This window comes from Pelodiscus sinensis, chromosome 22 (genome assembly GCF_049634645.1).
Source record: "Pelodiscus sinensis isolate JC-2024 chromosome 22, ASM4963464v1, whole genome shotgun sequence".
NCBI lineage: Eukaryota > Metazoa > Chordata > Testudines > Trionychidae > Pelodiscus > Pelodiscus sinensis.
Genome location: NC_134732.1, coordinates 22832150 through 22854169, shown reverse-complemented (window position 1 = coordinate 22854169; position 22020 = coordinate 22832150). Strand labels below are relative to the sequence as shown.

Here is a 22020-nt window from a genome sequence, read left to right as displayed (position 1 = left end):
AGCCTGTGGGTAAGAGCACTTACTCCAAGACAGAGGAGGCGGGGAGGGGGAAGAAGAGGAAGCCACAAGGGGAAAGCTAGTGCCTGAAGCATCTCACACCCCCGTTGCGCCGTCTGTTTCCCCAGCCGAGAAGCACTTGAGGCTTCTCTAGGCCATGGTTAGAGGGGTCCATGGATGAGGAATATTACAGGAGTGCACAGGCATGGTCTAGAACAGACACTCTTCAGAAAGCAGCTTGCCCAGCCGCCATGTAGGAAGAAACCTGCCCACGTAGGTTCTTCTCTCCAGTCCCTACGCTGTACGACTGGTGTCCAGGGACTGCCAGGCTGGAGACGTCAAACAGAACGAATGCCCTTATTTGAAGAGAAATGGAGACACCTGGAGCTAACAGCCTTGCAGATGAAGGCTTATGAACGCAAACCCTTTTGTACCCGACAGGACAGGGACTAGCAATCTCGACGGGCCACCAAGGCTAGTGAATGGGCCACACGAGTGGCCCTCCTCCGTCTCAATGGGCCGCAAGATTGAAATCAGTGACATGCACTAACCATGAGCCCAAAAATCAGGTGAAAGTGACGGGCGTGGCAGGCTGAGTGTCCAAACAAGAAGTGCTTTAATCATCCATATATTAATAGAACCGTCATTGACTTCCAATGAAACACACTTGACAGTATCTGCTTCCTGCCCCGCCTACACTCCCAAGCACATGTTGTTCCTTTCTCTTCCAGCATTTCTGGAGTGCAGACGATTTGCAGCATTCGAGGTCTGAGCGGGGGGGGGAGGGGGGGCAGACCCAGGACAGGGCGTGAATCAGCTGATTCGTGGTGCTCGGGGAGGGGGAGGAGTAGGTAAGCGCGGGACCCCCAGGGTGCGAGAGGAAAGGGGCAGAGATGGTGCACAGGTTGTACATGGAACCCCGATGGGCTACATGCAGCCCGCCAGGTGCCCATCACTGCTGTAGAGCCATAGCAAGTGTGCCTGGGATTGATGGGATAGGCAACTGTGACACTTGCCCAAACAGGATCACTAGTTTTGGGTGCCCATTGACTTCAATGGCAACTGGGGGTAGTCGGCCCTTGGGAAATAAAAAGGAGTCTGGCTCTGTGTGTCTCACGTTGGACACAGCAAGGACTAGAACCCAGGAGTCCTGACTCGTAGGCCCCAGCTTTACCCACGGGATGAGGGAGAGCAGGGCTGGTGGATTTTAAGCACGCACACATGTCATTCTGACTGTCCCCTTGCACAATTCTAGAATTCTAACAGCAATGACCAGGCAACAGCCACCAGGTTTTAGAGTGCCGAGGACTCTAACTCAACGCTGCTCTGGTGAATGCACCGGCAGCACCTCTCCTCACTTCTGCTCTACATGCTAAACTCTTGAGCAGCCTCGTGCAAGAGTTTCTGGCTCTTTCTAGAAAACGTTTTTGGGAATTCAGCTCTCGCATCCTCCAGTCGCTGTGGGGAGAATCCAGGCGAGGGCCATGTTTGGAGCACAGCAGGGGAGGGGGTTAGTTACTTATAAAGTCAAACCACTGGAGGCCTCCGATTCAGCTCCCTTTCGATGCCAGCGAACAGGATGGCACCTGTGCACACGACACATTCACCCTCAGCACCGTCGCAGAGACAGTCACTTGCAGAATCCATCCAATTCTCCCACCTCACCATCTGGCTGAGTACCACCTAGACCAGTAAGTCTCCAACCTTTTGGGGTGCTGGGTGCCCGGGGGCAGGGCTGCGCATGCGCCGTGCACCCGGAGTGCAGTGGCTTGGGCCAGCCCTGATCACTCGGTGGGTGCACATAAATGCCCTGGCAGGTGCCATGGCACCCACAGGCACCGCGTTGGGGACCATTGACCTAGACCAAAGGTGTGGGCAGCCCAGGTCCTTGTATGATAGGGATGCTCTATACTCCAGTCCCCATTTCCATCTCCTTTACCTTAGTCCTCACTCGCTGTCCACACCCCCCATGCCATGCCATTCCAATCCACACAGCCAGGAGGAGGCAGGATGACTCAACGCCATCACCAGACTGAGTCGAGCTGCCAGGGGACAGCACCTGATCTCCATCAGCCCCACAGGTTTCGTTCCTCGCGCCGGGGCAGGAGGTTCACGCCTCCTACGAATGGCTCTCTCAAGGGAGCAGGGTTTCCCGGCCAAGCCTGTGCACTTGAGTGAATCCCATGCAGGAGGGCGGCTCGCACCGGTCTCTGGAAGTTTGGAACACTCGCCTGAAATCCCCTTCTCTGGGAGCAATTCAGGTTTCGCATTTTAGCAGCCACCCGGGAAAGCACCACACACACACACACATGTATAGGGTGAGGTCATGCTCCACCCATCACTAGGGCGTGCAGCCGCTGCTGGGCTCCGGGGAAATGAGAGTCACTCCAGTGCCTGCATCCTCCCCTAGCTTCTTTCACCCATGGGACTCAGACTGGGCACGCCTGAATGTGTGCAGCTGCCATACTCCCAGGGGACAGAAATCCTGGTGCAGAACTAGACACACAAGTGAGGTGACATACGGATCCTGGTCTGGCTGAGTCTTGGAACTTCGCCACAGGATCAGCTGCCTCCCACTCCTTGGGCTCTACGCGAGGAAACGGACATCGCTCGCCTTTCTTACTGGCTAAGGACAATAGGAGAGCCGCTCGTTCAGACCAGACCACTCCTCTCTGCACGGCCCCAACGAACACCCCACGAGCATTTTAAATGAGAAAAATAGAACGTTTATATTTAATCAAACAGTTGGAATCATTCAGGTACAAAATAAAGCCACCGATCATTCAGTGTTGTCATCTCAGAGCCCCTCAACCGTCCACCACAGCATTAAAAACTACAGACCGAGCCAAGTATTCTGAACCAGGGACAGACATTTATATAAATAGGCCCCAACCCACATACATGTGAAGAAAAGAAACATTCGTTTTTTAAACACGGGTCTCTGAGAGTCTTCTCCCACCTTTGTCCATGCTGCTGCCAGATTATCAGAGACCAGAACAGACTCAATCTGTGTCAAAGGGGGGGAAAAAAAAATTCCATTTCCAGTCTTCTCCATTAGTGGTTTGAAAAAGAGACCTGGAGTGATACAGACTTGGCTAGGGTTTGGGGGGGTAAAAGTGCAGCCATTTTCCTCTCTTCCCCCGGACTGCGTGGTCAGTTTCTTTGAAGGGTCTCTGGTCAGTAGTGCAAGGAACAGCTGCTATTGCCACATCTGAAGCGAGCTTCATTCAGAGATTCCTGTAAGACAGACACCTCTCATCAGTCAGAGGCCAGAGCGTCTAATGCTAGTGAAGAAAAAAAAGTCAGAAAGAAACAAGAACTCCATGACTCTAGGAAGGATCAAAGGGAAAACGTTTGCACTATTCAGCATCTGTTAACCAAAGGTCTTGGTGTTCTTCACACTGACCTGCACACCTGGGCAGTATGATGTTAGCCCTATTAATACAGGTGGGGAAAGAGCCACACAGAGGGGGCATGGCTTGCCCTGCCCTGTGGTAGAGACAGAAATAGACTCCAACTCCCCTGCCCATCTTCGAAGAGCTAAACAGAGCTTCCTTCGGTCCTGCAGCAGCTTGCGGGCGATCTAACCCATGGCAGAAGCACTGCTTGAGAGAGACCATCGTCTGCCCTCTATTTTAAAAACCACCACTCTGGCTACTGAGAATTTAAAAATAGACAACAAACCCCTAGTCTCTGTGCACCACTGTGGCAGAGCTGGCTAAACATCAGACAAAGCAGCCCCAGAGACCCCATGACCAGAACTCAGATAAGGCCTTCAGCAAGGGACAGGCTCCAGCTGGGGTGCAGAGAAGACACCGGGACAACATGTAGGCTCGGCAGCAGGAACCGACAAGTTTAAGTGCATCCCTCAGAACAGTCCTCTCATCCCGCTCCGTATCTGAACGGCCATCCTCTGCGGCTTAGCAACCAAGAGAGCAAAACTCACTCGGGCGCAGCGTTACCCTCCCAATTCTTACGCTGACTGCAAGGGTTCCGGGCAGTCTGTGTGCCGGCGACTGGGCCGTTAGCACTAACGCCCGGGGTAAATGTATCATGCCTCCTTACGACCATCTGTACTGACCACGGCTCCGTTAGTGCCCTCAGAGCAGCATGTCCACAGGGAGGGCGAGACAGGCCTGGTTTAAGTCCTTGCTATAGGCCTAGAGCAGGACTGGGCAAAATACAGCCTGCAGGCCAGAGCTAGCCCGCCAAGCCGCTGGATCTGGTCAGCGGGTGCAGTGGGAGCGTCGGCCAGGCTCCCTGCCTGACCCGGCCCTGCATGCCGCTCAGGAAAGCCAGACGCAGGGCCCTGTCTGAAGAGCTGGGAGCTCAGGGGGCGGGAGGTTTCACGTGCTGCCCCCGCCCCCAGCACGATCTCACAGCTCCCATTGGCTGGTTTCCTTTGGGGCTCACAGCTGCTCAGACACACATGGGGCTGCAGCCAACTGCTGATCTGGCCGGCCTGCCAAAGCACGGGAGGCAGGGGACTTCGCTGTGGAACCTGCTGGGCTGCTGGCCAGGAGTTGCCCAGGTAAGTGTCTCCCAGTCAGGGCCTGCCTCCGGCACCCCCACCTCTCCCTCCAGCCCTCTGCCCACCCAACCACCCCACAATCAAAATCCTCTGCCCTCCCCCTCTGCACCCATACTCACTCCCAGACCCTGCAGCCCAGGTCACAACCCTCTCTGGCACCCAAACTCCCTCCCCGACCCACATCACCTCCATTAATATCCTGGAAGAGTGCAGCCCTTGACCACTTCCCAAATTCTTTGAGTGGCTCCCCCCTCAAAAATGATTGCCCACTCCTGGCCTAGTGTCACGATTCCCCAGCTACTTTAAGCTGTGCCCCACCCAATGCCTCTCCTCCACGGAGGAATCCTGGGTTTACAGAGGAAAGTCACTAACGCGTTTCTCCCCGTGCTTCTCTCACGTCCTCCTCTTTTTCCTGAGACGAGCGCTTCTCCGGGTTTGCTGAACTCTGGCCCCCCCGACGTCAGGGCAGGAGCCTGGGACCGACTGCACAGCAGACACCTCAGCTCCAGCACCCTGCAACATAAGCAGTGACAGGGCATTACTGCAGGCTGAAGATACGCGGGACCGCAGGAGGACCGACCCATCCTTCCTCCCCACCTCATTCAGGGACCGTGGCCAGGCTAGGGAGGAATGGAACAGACAATGCTCCTGCTGTTCCCAGATGATTGAAAAGCACAAAACGGCGGCTGTTGCCCCAGCCACACAGCGGGCGGTCTCCCAAGAGCGAGGCGCATTGGCATACAGAGTGCAGGGAGAATGCATCTAGCCAAGGCTGGGGTGTTTCCTCCAGCAGACACTGCTCCTGCGAGGTTCAAGCTGGAGCCTTGTACCTAAAGCACCTCCCTTGGTCCGATGCGTGGGAAGGAGTCCTCTTCCCACACAAGATGTTTTTGCCATCGCTGCCCTGGGTCAGGCCAGGGCCCTGCTGAACCAGGGAATGAGATTCTCTCCACTACTGGTGCAGCTGTGGGACATGCCCACATTCCAGTCAGTCAAGGGCCCAGTCCGATTTCCATCAGCCCCTGCCGCCAGAACCACAGTGATCAGACAATACGCTCGACTGGATGGAGACAGATGTGCAGTAGGACCTGTAAGTCTTAGTGCATCCCTAGAGCAGTGCAGGGTCTCCTCCTGGGCATGACAGCCCAACAGCTGAGCTGTGGGGCTGACCGACGGATGGCAAGCCAGGTGCCAGGTCTTCCCAGAGAACACTATTAACACTGTTCAAACCGCCAGGTCCATGGAGACCGTCTCATGGAGCACCTCTGATCAGCTCTTCAAAGAAGGAACTGTTGGTAGCTGGCAGCAATCAGAGAATCATAGAATACTAGGCCTGGAAGGGACCTCGAGAGGTCAGAGTCCAGTCCCCTGCCCTCATGGCAGGACCAAATACTGTCTAGACCATCCCTGATAGACATTTATCTAACCTGCTCATGTAGGAACAAAGGACAGAAGGGCTCAAGAATCAAGAAGTGGGCTACAACTATGCCTTCCCTAGGAACTCTCCTCTCCTCACAAAACCCCTTCCTGACATACAAGCTCTCGGAAAACCCTAGTCTAGTCTATGGAATAGGACCTCACAGGTGTCCTTCCCCTTACATCCTGGAGATGCAAAGGCCGCGGCGTAACGTAGCCACGATTGAAGGAATTGCCAGACACAGCCAATCCTGTTAACCTAAGCTTTCCTGGGAAAGGTAGACAGCTACGGGTGTTTCTCAAACACCCTTTCTGCTTTGCCAACTGTAGCACCCACCAGCACAAGCTTAACACCCCTCCTTTTACGAGAACCATTACAAATACCGTAAACAGGCGCTCTGAGAACAGAGCTAAAAACAGGGTTAGAAATTAGAGGGTCATTTCAGATTTAACACAAAGTGAACCTAAACTCCTGGACGTCTCCAGAGCGTGCAGCCAAGAAACACATGCTTGTGAAACCAAAGCCAATTTCTGTCTTCCTGGCTAGCAAATGCCCGCCCCAGATCCTCTAAGAACCACCTCCAAAGCAGCTACGGGCTCCCATCTGCAGCCCAGTGGACACAGGGAGGTCCTGTGAGCCAATCTGAGCTTCACAGGGATGCTGCACTGATGGTGCTGTTCCCACTAACAGGGTGTCCTGGGGAAGAAGTCTTTGACATTGGGGCGGGGGGAAGGGGGGGAGAAGAGCTGTGGTGCATAAATTCAAGTGCCATGTATGGTACAAGACTTTGATCCTTATTCAGGGAGGATGGAGAAGCCATCCGACTGGACTGGGTATTGCATGAAGCAGGGAGACTTTCCCCTACTTTTTAAACAAGTAAATCCAACTTACTCAAAAGGGGGGAAAAAGTTAGCAGTCCTGTGGCACAAAATATATATAGTATCATGAGCTTTCGGGGGTAAAACCTACTTCTTCAAAGCCCACGAAAGCTCACGATACTAGTTATATATTTTGTTCATCTCTCAGGTGCCACAGGACTGCTCACTTCAAAGTTACAGACTGACATGCCTACCACGCTGAGAAAAGGGAAAAAAGTTTGGTAGGGCCACGATTTGGCTCCTAAGTCATTGGAAGTTTTGCCATTAACCCTTGGGAGGCAGGGGGGAGAGGAGAGAAGAGGAATCTATGAATCTACGCTTTAACTTTACCTGATTAGTGACAGCAGAATCCTTGCTCCCGGGGACAATGGCAGCTGTGCCATCGAAGGATACTTCCCCTGGCTCTTTCCCACAGCTTCCTGCCTCACTCAGTTCCTTATCAGTAAGCGACTCCTCTTCCTCACTCTCGGAGCTCTGCTGCCAGCTTCTGGAGAGCGTGGTAGTCACCCTTGGAGGAGGCAGAGTTGCTAGGGCAGCTGGGAGAGTAAATGTTGCTAAAAACCTGGCTTTCAGCAGGAGATAGGCAGGGTTATCGCTGAGTTTCTGCCGCACCAGCTCTCTGACAGCGGGCAGATCGATCCCAGCGTCCCCATCCCCGCACTCTGCAAAGGTCCCAAGGCACGACACACTTTGCTCCAGAGCCGCCTTCTGCAGAAGCAGCCTGGAGAGCGTTTTCAAGTTGCACAAGAAAGGGGGCAAGTAAGACAAGCCGGTTTTTAACGCGGGCACCTGGATGCCCCGTTTGCCTCTCAGCCACTCTTTCACCGAAGCCTCGTCTTCAAGGGAGATCAGGCTGACGTCCAGGAGGTTCTTTTCGGCACTGGGTGCGGGCAGCGCGGGCGGGCTGGCTACGTGCGAGGCACTCAGCGGCTTTGGGAAGATGGGCCTATGCCTGGTTACCTGTGCACCAGGAGCGTTGGAGTTTGTTACAACGTTCTTACAGGCCAGAAGCCGATCCGGCCTTTGCACCAGGCTCTCTTTCCCTAGGACGCCTGGACTCCCAGTGAGCCTACCGCTGTTACTGCTCTCGCCTGGGCCAGATGGAAGGCTGGTCGGAGCGACATTCCTCTTTCCAGAGGAGTCAGACGTCTGCGAGAGGCCGTGTAGAGAGGCAGAAGCTGGAGGAGCTGTGCTGGGGGAGTTGCATCCGGGATCTGATGAGGTTGCAGATGGAGGAAGAGTGGAAGGGGCTGACTGTGAGCTCAGAACTTGCGTCCCCAGGCACCTGACGGGAAGGGGACTTGCTTGGGCTGGTGTCGGTGGCATGTTTGGGGCAGAGGTGTTTGCATTAGAGGTCTCTCTGGTCTGACTCAGATTTTTGGTAGCACTTCCTCCGATCCCAGCTGTGGGCTGCTTTCCTTGGCTGTGAGCACCCACCAATGCCTGCACAGAGGTGGGGATCAAACCCTGTGGCGTCATCACCCAGGTGATGGGCACAATGCGGGACCCTGTCTGGGGAGCCACGACAGCAGGCAACAGATTGATTGCGTTCGGCTGTGATCGCACCAGTGCTGGGGCACACGGCGACATGGAGGGAGAGGTTTCCGTGGGGTCCGACTTCACGGGGACGGGGCTCAGAGAAATGGCGGACGATGGCATCAGTGCAATCTGATGCGGCATGAAGCCTTGGTTTTGCAAGACTATATGTGCTGAGCTGCCCCCAAATACTTGAGCCTTCCTGCCCCCCTGGGACAGGCCCTTCTCCCCCACGCTTACGGGTCTGTCCTGAGACGCCAGGCCTTCAGACGCAGCCTCCTCAAGCTTCCTCTTGGAGTTTGCATTCCCCTGGGAGGGGCAGGCGCCCACTCCTGATTCAGGGGCTGGAGATGAACGGCTCATGCCAGAGCTGGGAGAAGCCAGAGAAGCTACAACAGGACTAAACGCAGGAAGTGGCACAGGTGCATTCCTGCCACCTGCCAATCCAGCTGTCTGAGGCCCGCTTCCTCCTTGCGCGGCAGGGATGACGGGCTGCACGGGGTGCTGGATTATCACAGAGGGCGAAACCAACACCTGGGGGCCAAGAATCACTGTTCTCTGCAAAGCTCTCTTAGCCCGGGACTCCCGCAGTCTCTTCTCCCTTAGCAATTCAGAGACTGTTTTCGGCTTCTGCCTTGGAGCAGGAAGAGCAGGGACAGCCGCTGGAACGGCTGCAGGTTTCTCCTTTGCTTTTACGGTGATGGGCTTCCAGGCTGCCTTTGCTCCAACCTTCTGGGGGAGGGGCTGTGCTGGCTGGCCTGCAGAAAGAGGAGATTTTAGCAACACTTGCAAAGCTGAATGAGGTTTTGAAAGGCACTCTAGCTGTTCAATCATGAAGCAAGTGTTAGCACGGTGAGGAACACGACTGCCACTCATGCTGAAGGGGAACTCTAGGAGACTAGCTCAGAAAATGGGTCTAATCAGCCTGATCTGAGGGTCTCTAAAACCCCACAGTGACACACTTGAGCCCCAAGTAATGAGAGACCATAGTGCTCATCTCAGGGGCGATGCGCGGAGCTTACGGGCAGAACAATGCACTCCATGGAAAGGAATACAGCTCAATCCCGTCAATAGGCCCCCAGCTTTCCACTCTGCCAGGGTGCTCTTCCAGAACACCCAGCCATCACCCGCCCACAGACAGGCACTATAGGGCTATTGCCCAGAGATGCCACAGCACGGCTGGTCATCCCGTCCCTGCAGAATCTTCACCCTTCTTTGTTATGTGGCATCTTTTTGTGGCCAATAATTGAACGGATCAAATAATCCCACTCTAAAAGCCACAAAAGTCAAATGAAAAACGGGATTTTTGCTCTCCAGGTTCTAATCGGATTAGATTGAGTCACGTTAACCAGTGGTTAATGAAGCCCAAATCCCTGTCTATTGGGACAATCAAGTAAGTATTAGCAGAGGTACCTGAAGATTTCAGGAAATCGCAGGAGGGCTGGAAAAAAAAAAAAAAAAAAGGAAACGTTAATTAAGTTCTTGGGATACTTCAGCGCCATGTCTCCTGCTATGATCTTGAAGGAGAAGGGACTCGTGAGCACATCTGATTTCTCCAGCTGTTTCTGGGCGAGCTTTGCCCTGTAGCAGGGAAACAGGATTCTGGCGGTTTTACACTGGTGCATTAGCAGGAAAATATCCTCAGGACACTGAAAAACATGTCTCAGAAGTGCCTCCCCTCCCCCCCAACGTTGTAAGTGTCGGATTTCTCCGAACTTCCCTTCCACTGACACCACGAGCCTCTTTGAGTCTGAGTGGCAGGGCCTGAGGACTTTGCCTGGAATGGGAGTCAGAATTCCTGGTAAGAGACAGAAACAATCCTCTTTGGCAGATGTTGCCGTTCTTGGAGCCAGCTGGCACCACGTCAGTCATTCAGCCACGGAGCAACAGTTCACGAGGGCTAGGCCCAGCTGAGCCTTTCATTCCTGTGAATGCCAACAGCACAGACCTCTCACTACTTCCCCATTAGCTCCCAGGCACTACTGCAGGGGTGGGGAACTTACAGCCCACAGGCCAGATCCAGCCCCTGGTTTACCTTGATCTGGCTCCCGGCGACTCGGGGCTTCCCCTGGAAGCAGGGTGAGTTGGTGCTTTTGCACTCCAGCCCCATGGCAAGTCTGAGTCTTGGTGCCCTTCCCCCATCCCCTGGAGCTGGAGTGCGAGTCCCAGCTAGCACTGCCAAATGGGGCAGAGGGAGGAGCAGGGTTGCTTCTCACTTGAGACCCTCAACTGATTTTGCTGTGGGTCAGTGACCCCAGATTGAAAAAAGGTTCCCCACTAACACAAAACAGATAAATAATCGTTATAGCCTGCACAGAGGGGAAGTATGGGAAAGCCTATTGTTAGCTTTGCAATAGAGAATCAGCAGCAGACCCAGTGGGCATAAAGTACAAAGAAGTGGGAAGTACAAAGAAGCAGTTGTCCCAAGACTACGTACAGCTTCCCTTGACACGAGTCGGTGAATTCCACCCAGCTGCTCCCTTGAGACCCACACAGAACCCTGAACTGGAAGGGACCTCGAGAGGTCATCGAGTCCAGTCCCCTGCCCTCATGGCAGGGCCAAGCACCAGGCACTGTCTAGCCTGCTCTTAAATATCTCCAGAGATGGAGATTCCACAACCTCCCTGGGCAATTTATCCCAGTGTTTAACCACCCTGGCAGTTAGGAAGTTTTTCCTAATGTCCAATCTAAACCTCCCTGGCTGCAGTTTAAGCCCATTGCTTCTTGTCTTCCTTGGCCTCTGAGGATAGAACAATTTTTCCTCCCTGTAACACCCTGTTAGATGGGAGAAGGTTTGAGACACTGTATGTGCAGGACCTGCTGAAGCATCCTTGCATTCCCAGCCATGGTCTTGATCAGCTCGGACTGCTTTAGCCTTCTCTCACGAATAACCTTCATGCAGCCACTGGTGTCAATCTGGAAGAGCTGCAAGGAGATGAAAATCTTATGTTAAAACTCGGCTCAGAAGAGAAGCGTACTGGAGGTGCAGGGGATGGCTGGCCCGAAGCCAACAGCAGAGTTCCACTTCAATCGCGGGGCCTTTTTGTTGCCACTGGAACGAAGCCAGCTAGTATATGATTCTTTGCATTGCAAGATTTTTATTTTTTAAATCATGGTTTCTTCACACAAGCCCTAGAGACAATCATTTGAGAAAGAAATGACGTGCCAGTAATGGATGCTACATCGGTTTTCAATGTCTACCAAATACAAACATATAAACAGCTATATAATACACAAAGCAGTGCCCACCTGAATGAACAGTGTGAACACCGGAGTGCTGGCCAGCGTGACGGTCTGAAGCTGTTCTCGGACAACATCCGCTGGAAAAGAGTCCAATATACAGAAAAAAATTAAGTGGACATTCACCTAGGTCTGCTGAGGGTTATGAGCCGCACCTCTCCAAGACCAACATTTGAGGAGCTTGATCAATTTGCAATTCACTCCACTCTAGCAACATCTCTGGCAAAAAAAAAAGACTCCTCTGTTAATGCTACTTAGCTCAGAATGGCCATGTACAGTAAAACTCCAATAGTCCGGCACCCAATTGTCAGGCACTCCCGATAGCCCGGCATCAAAATGGCAAGCGCTCCTGACGGAACCGGGATGGTGGGTTACAGCAGGAAGAGGAGGTGTTTGGCTCTGGGGAGGGTGGACGGAGGGGGATTGGGTTACGCACGGCATCCCAGCCAGCTGATTGAAAAGCCGGCCGCTCATCGCTCGTGCCCCAGTGCAAGAAGGGAGATGCGTGGCTGTACTGGCAGCTCCAGGGACCCGAGCATAAGGTTGAGGGTGGGGGATTAGGTTGGGTGTATGCAGTACCTCCAGCATATCCGATAATCTGGCACCACCTAGGTCCCAAAGGTGCCAGATTGGAAGTCTACTGTATTTTGAGTCCACAAGCAAGCATAATCCCTGCCTCTTGATTAGCAGTGACTTGTGGATGGGAAAAAAGTACCACCCATAATAAAAATCTAACCTAAACAGAAGTGTGGTCTAGTGGTCAGAGCAGAAGCTAGTAAACCTGGGGTTTACTACCAATTCTGGTGCCCTCTTACTGTGTGACTTGGGGCTACCCACTTCCCCTGCCTGGGTCTCTGGTATCTGTACTGTAACTGGCCAGAGGTAAAGCCACTTATCTTACATATCACATGCTCCAAAGTGCTCTGAGATCCGGAGACAAAAGAAGCTTTGTCCTAAGGCACAGTTCTGGAGCCCTGTTTAAGAGTCTGGCCCTGAGGCAGTGCAGGGGAGGAGGAAAACACTAAGAGCCTGATGAGCCAGTGTTACCTTTTGTCTGATGGCTCCCAGCTCGAGTACAAGGCAACAGGACGTTGCCCACCCATGGAGTCACTGCCATCAGGAGCCGCCTTGCCAGGTTCTTGCGCCGAGATTGCTTTCTCTGGCAACGATGCTGTTTCTTCCGAATGTTCTTTAATTCCTGCAGCACCTGCATGACCGACGTGTCAGAAGCCACTGCCGAAGAGGGGGTGCAAGGCTTCTGGAGCCCATTTTGCTGTACATTGCAGAACAAAAGGTGTCAGTTCACAAAAATCCAAGCCAGGTCCTCTGCTGCTGTAGATCAGCAGAGCTCCCCTGAATTCAACAGAACAGTGCCAAGACATGCCAGTGTGGGGTCTGCTCCAGCAAATCTTTATTTCGTGTTACAGGACACCGGGGTCAAACACTTAGGCTATGTCTACACTGGCGGGTTATTGCGCAAGTACGGCCATTCCTGTGCAAGAATCCGCAGAGCGTCCACACTGCCCACCCGCTCTTGCGCAAGTAAATTTACAGGACGGCATGGTAAGAGGGCTCCTTGTGCAAGAGCTACGCTCTTTTAACAGGTGTGAGCCCTCTCACGCAGGAGCTCTTGCGCAAGAGGGCAATGTGGACACTCGGCAGGGATTTCTTGTGCAAGAGAGCTCTATGGCTAAAACAGCCATTTGAGCTTTCTTGAGCAATAGTGCATTCACACTGCCATGGGTGCTCTTGCGCAAAAGCACAGCTCGCCTATGGCAGTGTGGATGTTCTCTTTCACAAGACTTCTTGCACAAGATCTTCTTGCGCAAGAAGCCGCCAGTGTAGACATAGCCTTAGTGTGTTAAAATAAAGACTGAAGGGTGGAAGAAAGCATACCTCCTGGGTTCCTAGGGGGGATTATAGGTCAGACCATCAAGACTAATTGATGATCAATGTAGATAGTTTGTAAGCAACTTTCCTGTCAGACTGTTTGTTTCGCCTCTCTTGTTAAATGTGTATTAGCTACCTATCTGCTTCTCTGCACACAGGACTCAGGTTCACCTGCTGCTCCCCATGGTATGATCACACTGGATAAACGAACAATTGACAGAGTCATGGGTTTGGTCATTTACTGAGGATTAAAAACCAACCCAGCTGAGCGAGGGCGTGCTAACACGACACCTGTCATTGGGGCATGAAAGCCTGATGTGCTGATGAAATGCAAGGCACAAAGTTTAGCAGAGAGCTCATGGAACGGTTAGTCTCTCAAATCCTAGCTTTGTTTAACTGCGTAGCTTGGTTACGTACATGTCGAGAGGCAATCCTAGAGCTACACACATCACTGGCCCTCAGACGAAAGTTCAGGAAGGAAGAGTAGGAGCATGAGGGTTAAAGCTGTTTGGGAATGTTTCACTCTTCTATTCACATTATGGGTATCACAAGGAACGCCTGGAGTTACCAATAGACGGGCCTGTGCTATTAGAAAGGGAGGTCAGACCAAAAAGGCACTTACGCGTCTCCTCTGAGAATAGGTATTATTTCTTAGCGCCCGCCTAACATCCTCCAGGGTAACCTTTAACACTTGCTTTCCTCTCATGGAAGCCTAGGGGGGGAAAATATACAAAAGTTATTCGAACGCAAGAATGGCCATACTGGGTCAGCATCCCATTAGCCTAGCATCCTGTCTTCTGACAGCAGCCTGTGCCAGATGCTTCAGAGGAAACAAACAGAACAAGGCAATGTATCAAGAGATCTAGCCACTGTCACCAGGTCTCAGTTTTTGACAGTCAGAAGTTGAGACACCCAGGGCATGGGGTTGCATCCGTGACCATCGTGGCTAACAGCCCTTGGTGGAACTATCCTCCATGAATTTATCTAAACCATGTGCCGAAAGAAAAAAAAAAAAGGTTAGAAGATTAAGTGTCCTGTAAAGAACTAATCTGTACTGCCAGCTGGACACCTGCATCAAAAGGGCACACAGAGATGGTCATTTCTGCTATTTGGTGCATTTCTTTAAAGTAATGAGCTTGACTTGTCTGTGATCTGTTTAACTTTCCAACTCTCATGCACTAGCCCAATGCCACCATGTCTGGCTTACAGAGATATTTAACTTTCGTCTAAAGTAAGAAAAAAAAGGTAGGGTAAACTTAAAAAAAACCCAAATAGTCTGGTGGCACTTTAAAGACTAACAAAACATGTAGATGGTGTCATGAGCTTTCATGGGCACGGCCCACTTCTTCAGATGACTGGAATTTTGAGTTGGACTTCCACTCCGTACGGCTGAATGCAGTGCCTTGAATGTTCAGAAGCTTCAGGGGCCATTTTAACCCACCTGTTCTACTTTTCCCAGAAAAACTGGGTAATCAGAGTCTTCTTCACAAGCCACACTGGGTAAAATTTTCAAAGGCACCTCATCTCCCTGGTGTGTGAAGTTGTTCAGAAAAATCAAGCAGTATAGCTGATTAACTAGCAAGCGAATGCTATACCTGACCGTTTGGTTTTCCTGAGCCACCTCAGAGGCCTATTGCATTTTTCACAGAGTTATGCCAATCTCAAGCCAACAGACACTTCCAGTTTGTTAGCTTTTAACCCTAAGTGTTCTACCACGAATACAGAGACCCGTGGACCCAGAGGGCTCTCCCTCAGCAATGCTGTCATCTCTGGGGTGGCAGCTGCTTCACAGCAGGGATGTAAAGGTCTAACAGGTTAATCAGTGCTGCAGGACTGGCCGGAGCAGCCCTCCATCCCCTGCTCGCAGTGTAATGCTCTGCGGGCCCGGCCCAAGCAATCCCCTCGCTGCAGGCATGCTGCGGATGTGGGGCTGCTGCAACCCGGCCAGCCACTGCTCTCGTGTGTGTGTGTGTTTGTGGGGGGGGGGGGGGCGCGCAGTGTTCCAGCCCAGCCCACCCCCACCTACAGCGTGGTGCAGCAGGCCCTGCGTCACCCAGGCAGAGCAGGCCAACTGGGCCCACTGCATGATGGACAGGGGGCTGCGCCAGGGCAATCCCGCCTGCGGTGCAGCAGGTGGTTAACCTGTTAAATCTACAGATTAACTGGCTAACAAATGACACAACATTTTACTTCCTTACCCAACAATCACATGAAGCCACAGTTTGGGCCGGAAGAGCATCCCAGCCAAACGGAATGGGCAGTGGGAATTAACAAGCAGAATGCAAGTGATGATACTAGCAGGCTGCTAGGACACCAAGGTAAACACGCTATCCTTACAGGAAGGGCTGTCAAGGCCTTGAGGATATCAAAAGGGCAGGGCCTTAGATTTTAGCTCTCATCCAAAAGATAGCCTTTCCAAGGACAGCGCCCCCGAATGGCACACGGGGCAGTGGGCCAGTAATAATTCAGAGAAAACGGGGCCCTAATCAACCACACCACCTGCCTTGGCTTAGAGGGCCTCCCATCAGACCTGATCAACACTTCACAGCTTGGGCCCCGCAGGACAAGCTTTTTCAAAGAGAAGTGCTCACCTCTTTCACCAGTTCTTCTGGATCCTTCAAATTGATGTCAGTAGAAGAAGGAAACCCAATTCCCTTCAGTACGGTATTTAACCCTGCGGAATCGGCGGGGACTTGGTCCTGGCCTCCCCCAGCAGAAGCCTTTGGAACTTGACTTAAGCATCCAGTCACATGAGTGTTTTTGAAATGGTAAAGGGAAGGAATCAAGCGTTTGGCTTTCCTGTGCGCGTTCGGATCCGTCCTCGTTGGGATCCAGAGGTCAAGGCCAGGCACCAAATTGTTGAATCCTGAGGGAGGATCTATTTCTTCCTCAGAACTGTCCATTAGCTCGGGCTCTGACTCCTCGCTGCTGCTCTCTGAAGAGCTGAAACCTGGTCTCTGCACTCGCCTGCGTTTCTGAAGGCGTTTTCTCGGCCTAGACCTTTTCTGTTTAACATTAAACACACGTACAAACCCAATCAACGAGAGCTAGCAAATATTGGCCACTCATTTGTGTGCCCCCCCCCCCCCATTTCTTCTTCATAGAACTGGAAACAAATGAGCAGGCACAAACATAAAAATGCTTTACAGGACACGTGCCATCAGGAGAAAGCCCACTTTGAGTATGCTAGGTACAGTAATGTGCTATTTCTAGGACCTAAGCCTTATGAGTTCAGATTTGCTCACACAAAGGCCAAGCTCTAACACTGGCTTGTGTCCAGCGTAGGGATGTGAACGAGCAGTCAACTACACGATTAACCGATAAGCCTAGGCTTATTGGGTAACCTAGCTGACTACTCCCACTTCCTCCCCTCCCCTGCTGCCTCTGCCCCGCAGACAGGTGCTGCTGCCACCCCACAGGCAGCCAGTTCACAAGGAGAGCTGGTTTTTAAACTGGCCCCTCTTGCAGACCAGCTCCTACCTGGCATCCTAATAGCAAGGCAGCAGCACAGGGTGGCAGGGGGCTCCCTGGGAGTGGGGCCTGACTGCATTGGCTGCTGCCCCCGCCCTGGGAATATAGAATAGTTGACTAATCACTAAGAATCCATGCAGTTAGTCAACTAGTTTATTACCCGCTATCTAACACCCCTAAGTCTAGCGATAAGGCTTCATGTGCCAAGTGGATACAGTGACAGCACAGATCTTATCCACACCATGCTTTTCAGGTTTTAGGAACTTTTATCTTTCAAGACCAGGGGCCAGAGTTTAATCAGAGATCAGCACCTCACAGCTCCCATTCAGGATGTGACCCTGCAGCACTGTAGTTAATGGATAGGAATGTTAGATATTGTGTAATTGAATGGTCATGTAACTACAGTTACATGTATTGTGTAATTAAATAGTCTCACTGATTTTCCCCCCACTTTTTTCTTAAATAAGATGCATCTACATCATAGCAGAAGGCAGTACTTCTAAACAGACCATCTGATTACTGGAAAAGAAAAGGAACATAACCCACCATCCCAGGTCAGAGAATTACAATACCTTCGTCCCAATCATGAATTTCCATTTGCTCAGACACTGGGAGCCAGTTCTGTGTAGTAATTCAGAAGCTATTTTAGTCCAGTGCCCTAAGGAGATAAATAGTTGGGCCATATTAATTAAGACAAGCAGATTTTTTTGCACTCAATAGTAACGCTATTAAGAAAAATCAGGAGCCAGTAAAAAAAAAATCCCTCAAAATACTAATTTTGAAGATTTGACATTTAATCATGACAGCTGGACACCGCTGTTAGCTTGTGTGTGGCAAAACCTAGACACATGCGCTGGCTGCCCTTAGGCAAGTCAAAGCCTCTAGTCCCAGTTCAGGAAGTCAGATAAACACATACTTAACTTTGACTTCATTGCTTACTGGGGCTTAAACACATGCTTATGTACATTCCTCTGCCCCTCAGCTTCCCTCAGAGCAACCTATAACACTGCCTGCCACGACAGGGGTTACCACAATGAGTAAATAAAAGAAAAAAAGTTCCAACTAGTTTCAGATTCTGTGCCTGCTTTGATCTCCCTGCCACTGTGTGGACAAATGAGTGGTTAGACAGAAGAGCAATCTCTTTTGGTTACAGTAATCCGAAGGGTTACCTGTATCAATAGTAGGCCAACATTCAGAAAACAGTGTCACTTCTAAAGGAACACAGTCCCTTTAATACAAGTGCTTTTTACAGAGTCAGAGCCAAGGCCAGGAGGGACCACCAGTGACTCCTGTCTAGCACAGGCACCAACCCCACCAACGCAGTAAATCCAGTAATCAAAGTGAGATCGAAGCATTACAACACACGAGACTAGGCCATTGTGTGATACAGGCAGAAAACAGGAGGGACAAAGGTGCCCCCACAATGAAAAGGAAAGGAAGTACACCAGATAATCCTGGCAAGTGGCCTGCACCGTCCTATACACTGCAGAGGAAGGTAAAACAACATCATGAAATCAAGGTCACTGCCAATGTGACCCAGGGAAAATTCCCTCCTGACCCTACATGATGATCAGTTAGACCCTGAACATGTGAACAACAGCCAGGCAACTGAACGTGTGACGCACCAAATGCTTGGTGCCACCTCAAGGTCACGATCTATCCTCTATCCCTGTCCCACGTCCAGCAGTGGCTATCCCTGAGGCTTCAGAAGAGACCAAAACCAAAAAATACTGTGGGAAGGTGTGGAAAAAAAATCCCTTCCTGACCCCTACAGGTGGCTGGCCAAAGCCCTGAAGCATGAGCGTTAGGGGACACAACTGGATGTGAGCCAGTGAAAATCGTAACTTCTTGTCCAAAGCCAAAGAGTCAGTCTGAGAGCTGGCCCACAACTAAGGAATCCCTAGTTCCCAGACCTGTGCTCCAATTCAACCTCTTGTAACTAGGGTTGGAAGATGGAAAAACGGCTCCTTTCCAGTAATTACTATTAGAAGAGGAAAGCATATCGCTGCCTGCCCAAAGCTACTGTACAGCTGTAAAAATCTTATCCGGAAAAAGAGTAATGCACCAGGGTTCCCATTTATAGAATTCTTCCCTTTCTACTGGTCAACTTCACAATCAGAGGGGTTCTGTAACTGGGACTACACATTGCACTGAAGCACAAGACTTCTTTACATAGTCTCCTTACACCACTTGCTATCGTCCATGTATGGTATGGCATGGCCCACAATAGGCATCTCGGTAAGAAGCAACATTCTCCAGTTCCAACTACAGGATTTTAATGTCCTTTTTAAAAAAGCAGCTCAAGCCATCACAGGGCTGTAAAGATCAGGCCACAGAGGGGAAAAACAAACAACTTACCCACACCATATTTCTCTACTAGTTCAATTAATTTTTCTTCTTCCTCTAAACTCCACTTGCCTTTCTTTACATCATGGTGTAATGCATTTAAATACCTAGAAATGTAAAAAAGAGTTGACGCAAAGGTTAACAGGATCACAAGTTCTCTTTAATGAGACGTGTTTCTAAAGTTAAATGGAGAGTACAATCAACAGACCCCCTTCCTTTACCAGGCAGCCTCACATCCCTGTATCCTTGACACTGCAATTTCATTGCCGATAATCGAAGTCCTGGGCTCACAGCAAAGAGACCAGGACTTGCAATTAACGAGTAGTAAAGGCAACACACACTTAGATGCATCGAGGTATAATTGCTAATTTAGAGCCTCAGGCTGGAAGGTGCTGAGCACTTCAAACACCCAGCACTGACAGATTACAAGTGCCACCTTCTGGACTTCATAGCAATGCCCAGAATACTCAAACAGTGAAAACGTGGGAGACAGCATGCCAAGGTTCATTCTGATCTCTTTGTTCTATTTAAAATAGATGTTTTGAGGGGTTTATTGGTGAAAGGTGCAGAGAGGTGGTATGGATGGTAAAAATCCCTCTTAAAACACGCTGCATCTTTGTTACAGGAAAGAACTTGAAAGCAAGATTCTGCGAGTTACTATACCGACCTGTCCCTGCATTGAGTATCACTCCTCCCTGGCACTTCTGCACGAATTTTATACCAGTCTCGCTCTCCGTACTTAGCAACCGCTGCCAACAACTGCTGCATGAGTGACAAAGAAAAACTGGGTTGGTCCGAACGCAGACAAGTCATTCCAAGTTAACAAGTCTCCACTGGCTGGAATCTTCTGGGAATCACCTGGCTACATGCATCACACTCTGCTTTGGATTCCTTCTGCCTCCCTTAATTCTGTGTCTTCCTAATCATTTCCCCCTCTCCATCCTCATTATCCATAGGAAAAGCAGCAGAGATCCATCACAGGCAGACTCATTTCTGAGATTTGGAGTTACTCAGGGCACTGCTATGCTGGCCTCATGCATGAGGAAGGGGAAATAAAACTTGACGTTTCAGCTTTAGCGAGATACAGTCAAACTAGACTGGAAACTCTTCAGGGAAAAGTAGCACATCTACCTCTGGGTTTGTATAGCACCTATGCCATCCTTGTAATAGAGCTCCCAACTCACTCCTGTCCCTAGATAATAGTGAAGATAGCCAAGTGTTCACAGAACACCAGTTAAAGTTAATGTCTGACCGAAGAACCCAGCAGAGAATGCATGTTTGGGATCAAGACAGCAAGAATGTTAAATCTGTACCATGTTCTATTCGTGACTAGACCCCACGAATGCACATGAACTCCTTTTCTGATTAGTTTTTCGCATTCCAGTGATTAACACATCTATGGACATGTTGCTAATCAGCACTGGAACTAAGGAATAACTTAATCTAGACATTTTCTGTACCAGGTCATTTTCCTAGCACTAGAGACAAGATAAAGGAATTTACTTCATCTTCCTCCAGTGTCCAGAATCCTTTCCTTAGACTTGGATCCACACTCTTTGTCCATCGGTAAATTAGCTGCATAGAGTCTCTTCCTTCCATGTAATAAGCAACTAGAAATGGAAGGAAATATTTTAAATCTGCTTCTAATGAGATGCTTCTAGCATTCTTGTTGTAACACACGGTAGTTATGACAAATACTTAACTTCTCATACATGACAGACACGTAACAAGAATGGAGAACACATGGTGTTTTAAGTACTGTTATTGTTTACCCTGGAACTGTATGTATTGCGCGCACACACACACACACACACACACACCATACCCAGCAACAAATCTTGCAACACCTGGGAGGATTTGTTTCCAAATTTTGATTGAATCCATCCTTGAAAGAGGATAGGCTCCTGGCATCAGATGTCATGGCTGAAAATAAACCTTTTAAAATAAAGGAGGAATGTCCAAGGATTCTATGAACTTAACTCCAACTCTTCAGAACAGGGACCATGTCACCTTTTGTGATCAGAAAGTGCTTAGCCTACTGGGAATATCACAGAAGACACGACCTTGGAGAATCAGGCTCCGTGAGTAGGAGAGGGGTTGCCTTGGAGACCACTTACTTTTCTTGTAAGGTATATGGCTTCCTACTCTCATTTCCTGAACGAGCTGTAGGAGCATCTGGTCCTCTTCCTTTGTCCATTCTTTCCTCTTGAAGTCTTTGTTGTAGGCTTGAAACTTCTGCAGACACTGGAATGCGCTTCGGTTTGTCTTAATAAAAAGAACAAAGTTACTTGGATCACTGGGGACAAATCAACCTAGAAAAGAGAGGCTGACTCAATCTGGCTCGGATATGAACTTGGGGTGATTCAAATCCAGTCCTTGTAAGTATTCGGCCATGCCTGAGGGCCCCAGTAAGAGACCAGAGTTCAATTGTATTAGGCAACACACACCATGACAAGTCCTTGCTCAGAGAGCTTATAACTGCAGTTTAAGACAAGCAAGATAATCAGATGGAAGGGAGCACCAGGTGAAGTAAATTGATTATTATAACAGTTAATTCATGGTCCAACACCACATCTCACTGAGGTTTCATTGTCTTTCCTCCTTTCACAGACTGAGGCCAGGAAAGTCTATTATGGGCATCTAATCTGACCTCCTGTCTAATGCAGGCTGTGGAACCTCACAGAGCAATTTCTATATCCAGCTCCGACCTTGTA

The 22020-nt window shown here is 50.5% G+C and overlaps 1 protein-coding gene across 3 annotated transcripts in view; it reads right to left on the bottom strand.

Annotated features, from left to right (window-relative positions):
• Window positions 1-2700: 2700 nt before the first annotated feature.
• SNAPC4 (small nuclear RNA activating complex polypeptide 4) overlaps window positions 2701-22020 on the bottom strand; it is a 32637-nt gene continuing 13317 nt past the window's right edge. For all 3 annotated transcript variants that reach the window (XM_075905569.1, XM_075905571.1, XM_075905570.1), the window contains exons 11-24: window positions 21424-21571; window positions 20810-20916; window positions 19974-20068; window positions 19319-19413; window positions 17533-17618; window positions 16081-16494; window positions 14112-14201; window positions 12647-12872; window positions 11609-11679; window positions 11177-11284; window positions 9773-9800; window positions 7154-9117; window positions 4901-5041; window positions 2701-3234 (exon numbers count right to left, since the gene is read on the bottom strand). In XM_075905569.1, the coding sequence (XP_075761684.1) occupies window positions 4922-5041; window positions 7154-9117; window positions 9773-9800; window positions 11177-11284; window positions 11609-11679; window positions 12647-12872; window positions 14112-14201; window positions 16081-16494; window positions 17533-17618; window positions 19319-19413; window positions 19974-20068; window positions 20810-20916; window positions 21424-21571 (3552 nt within the window). In that variant the 3' untranslated portion in view covers window positions 2701-3234; window positions 4901-4921. The remainder of the gene's footprint in view (window positions 3235-4900; window positions 5042-7153; window positions 9118-9772; window positions 9801-11176; window positions 11285-11608; window positions 11680-12646; window positions 12873-14111; window positions 14202-16080; window positions 16495-17532; window positions 17619-19318; window positions 19414-19973; window positions 20069-20809; window positions 20917-21423; window positions 21572-22020) is intronic.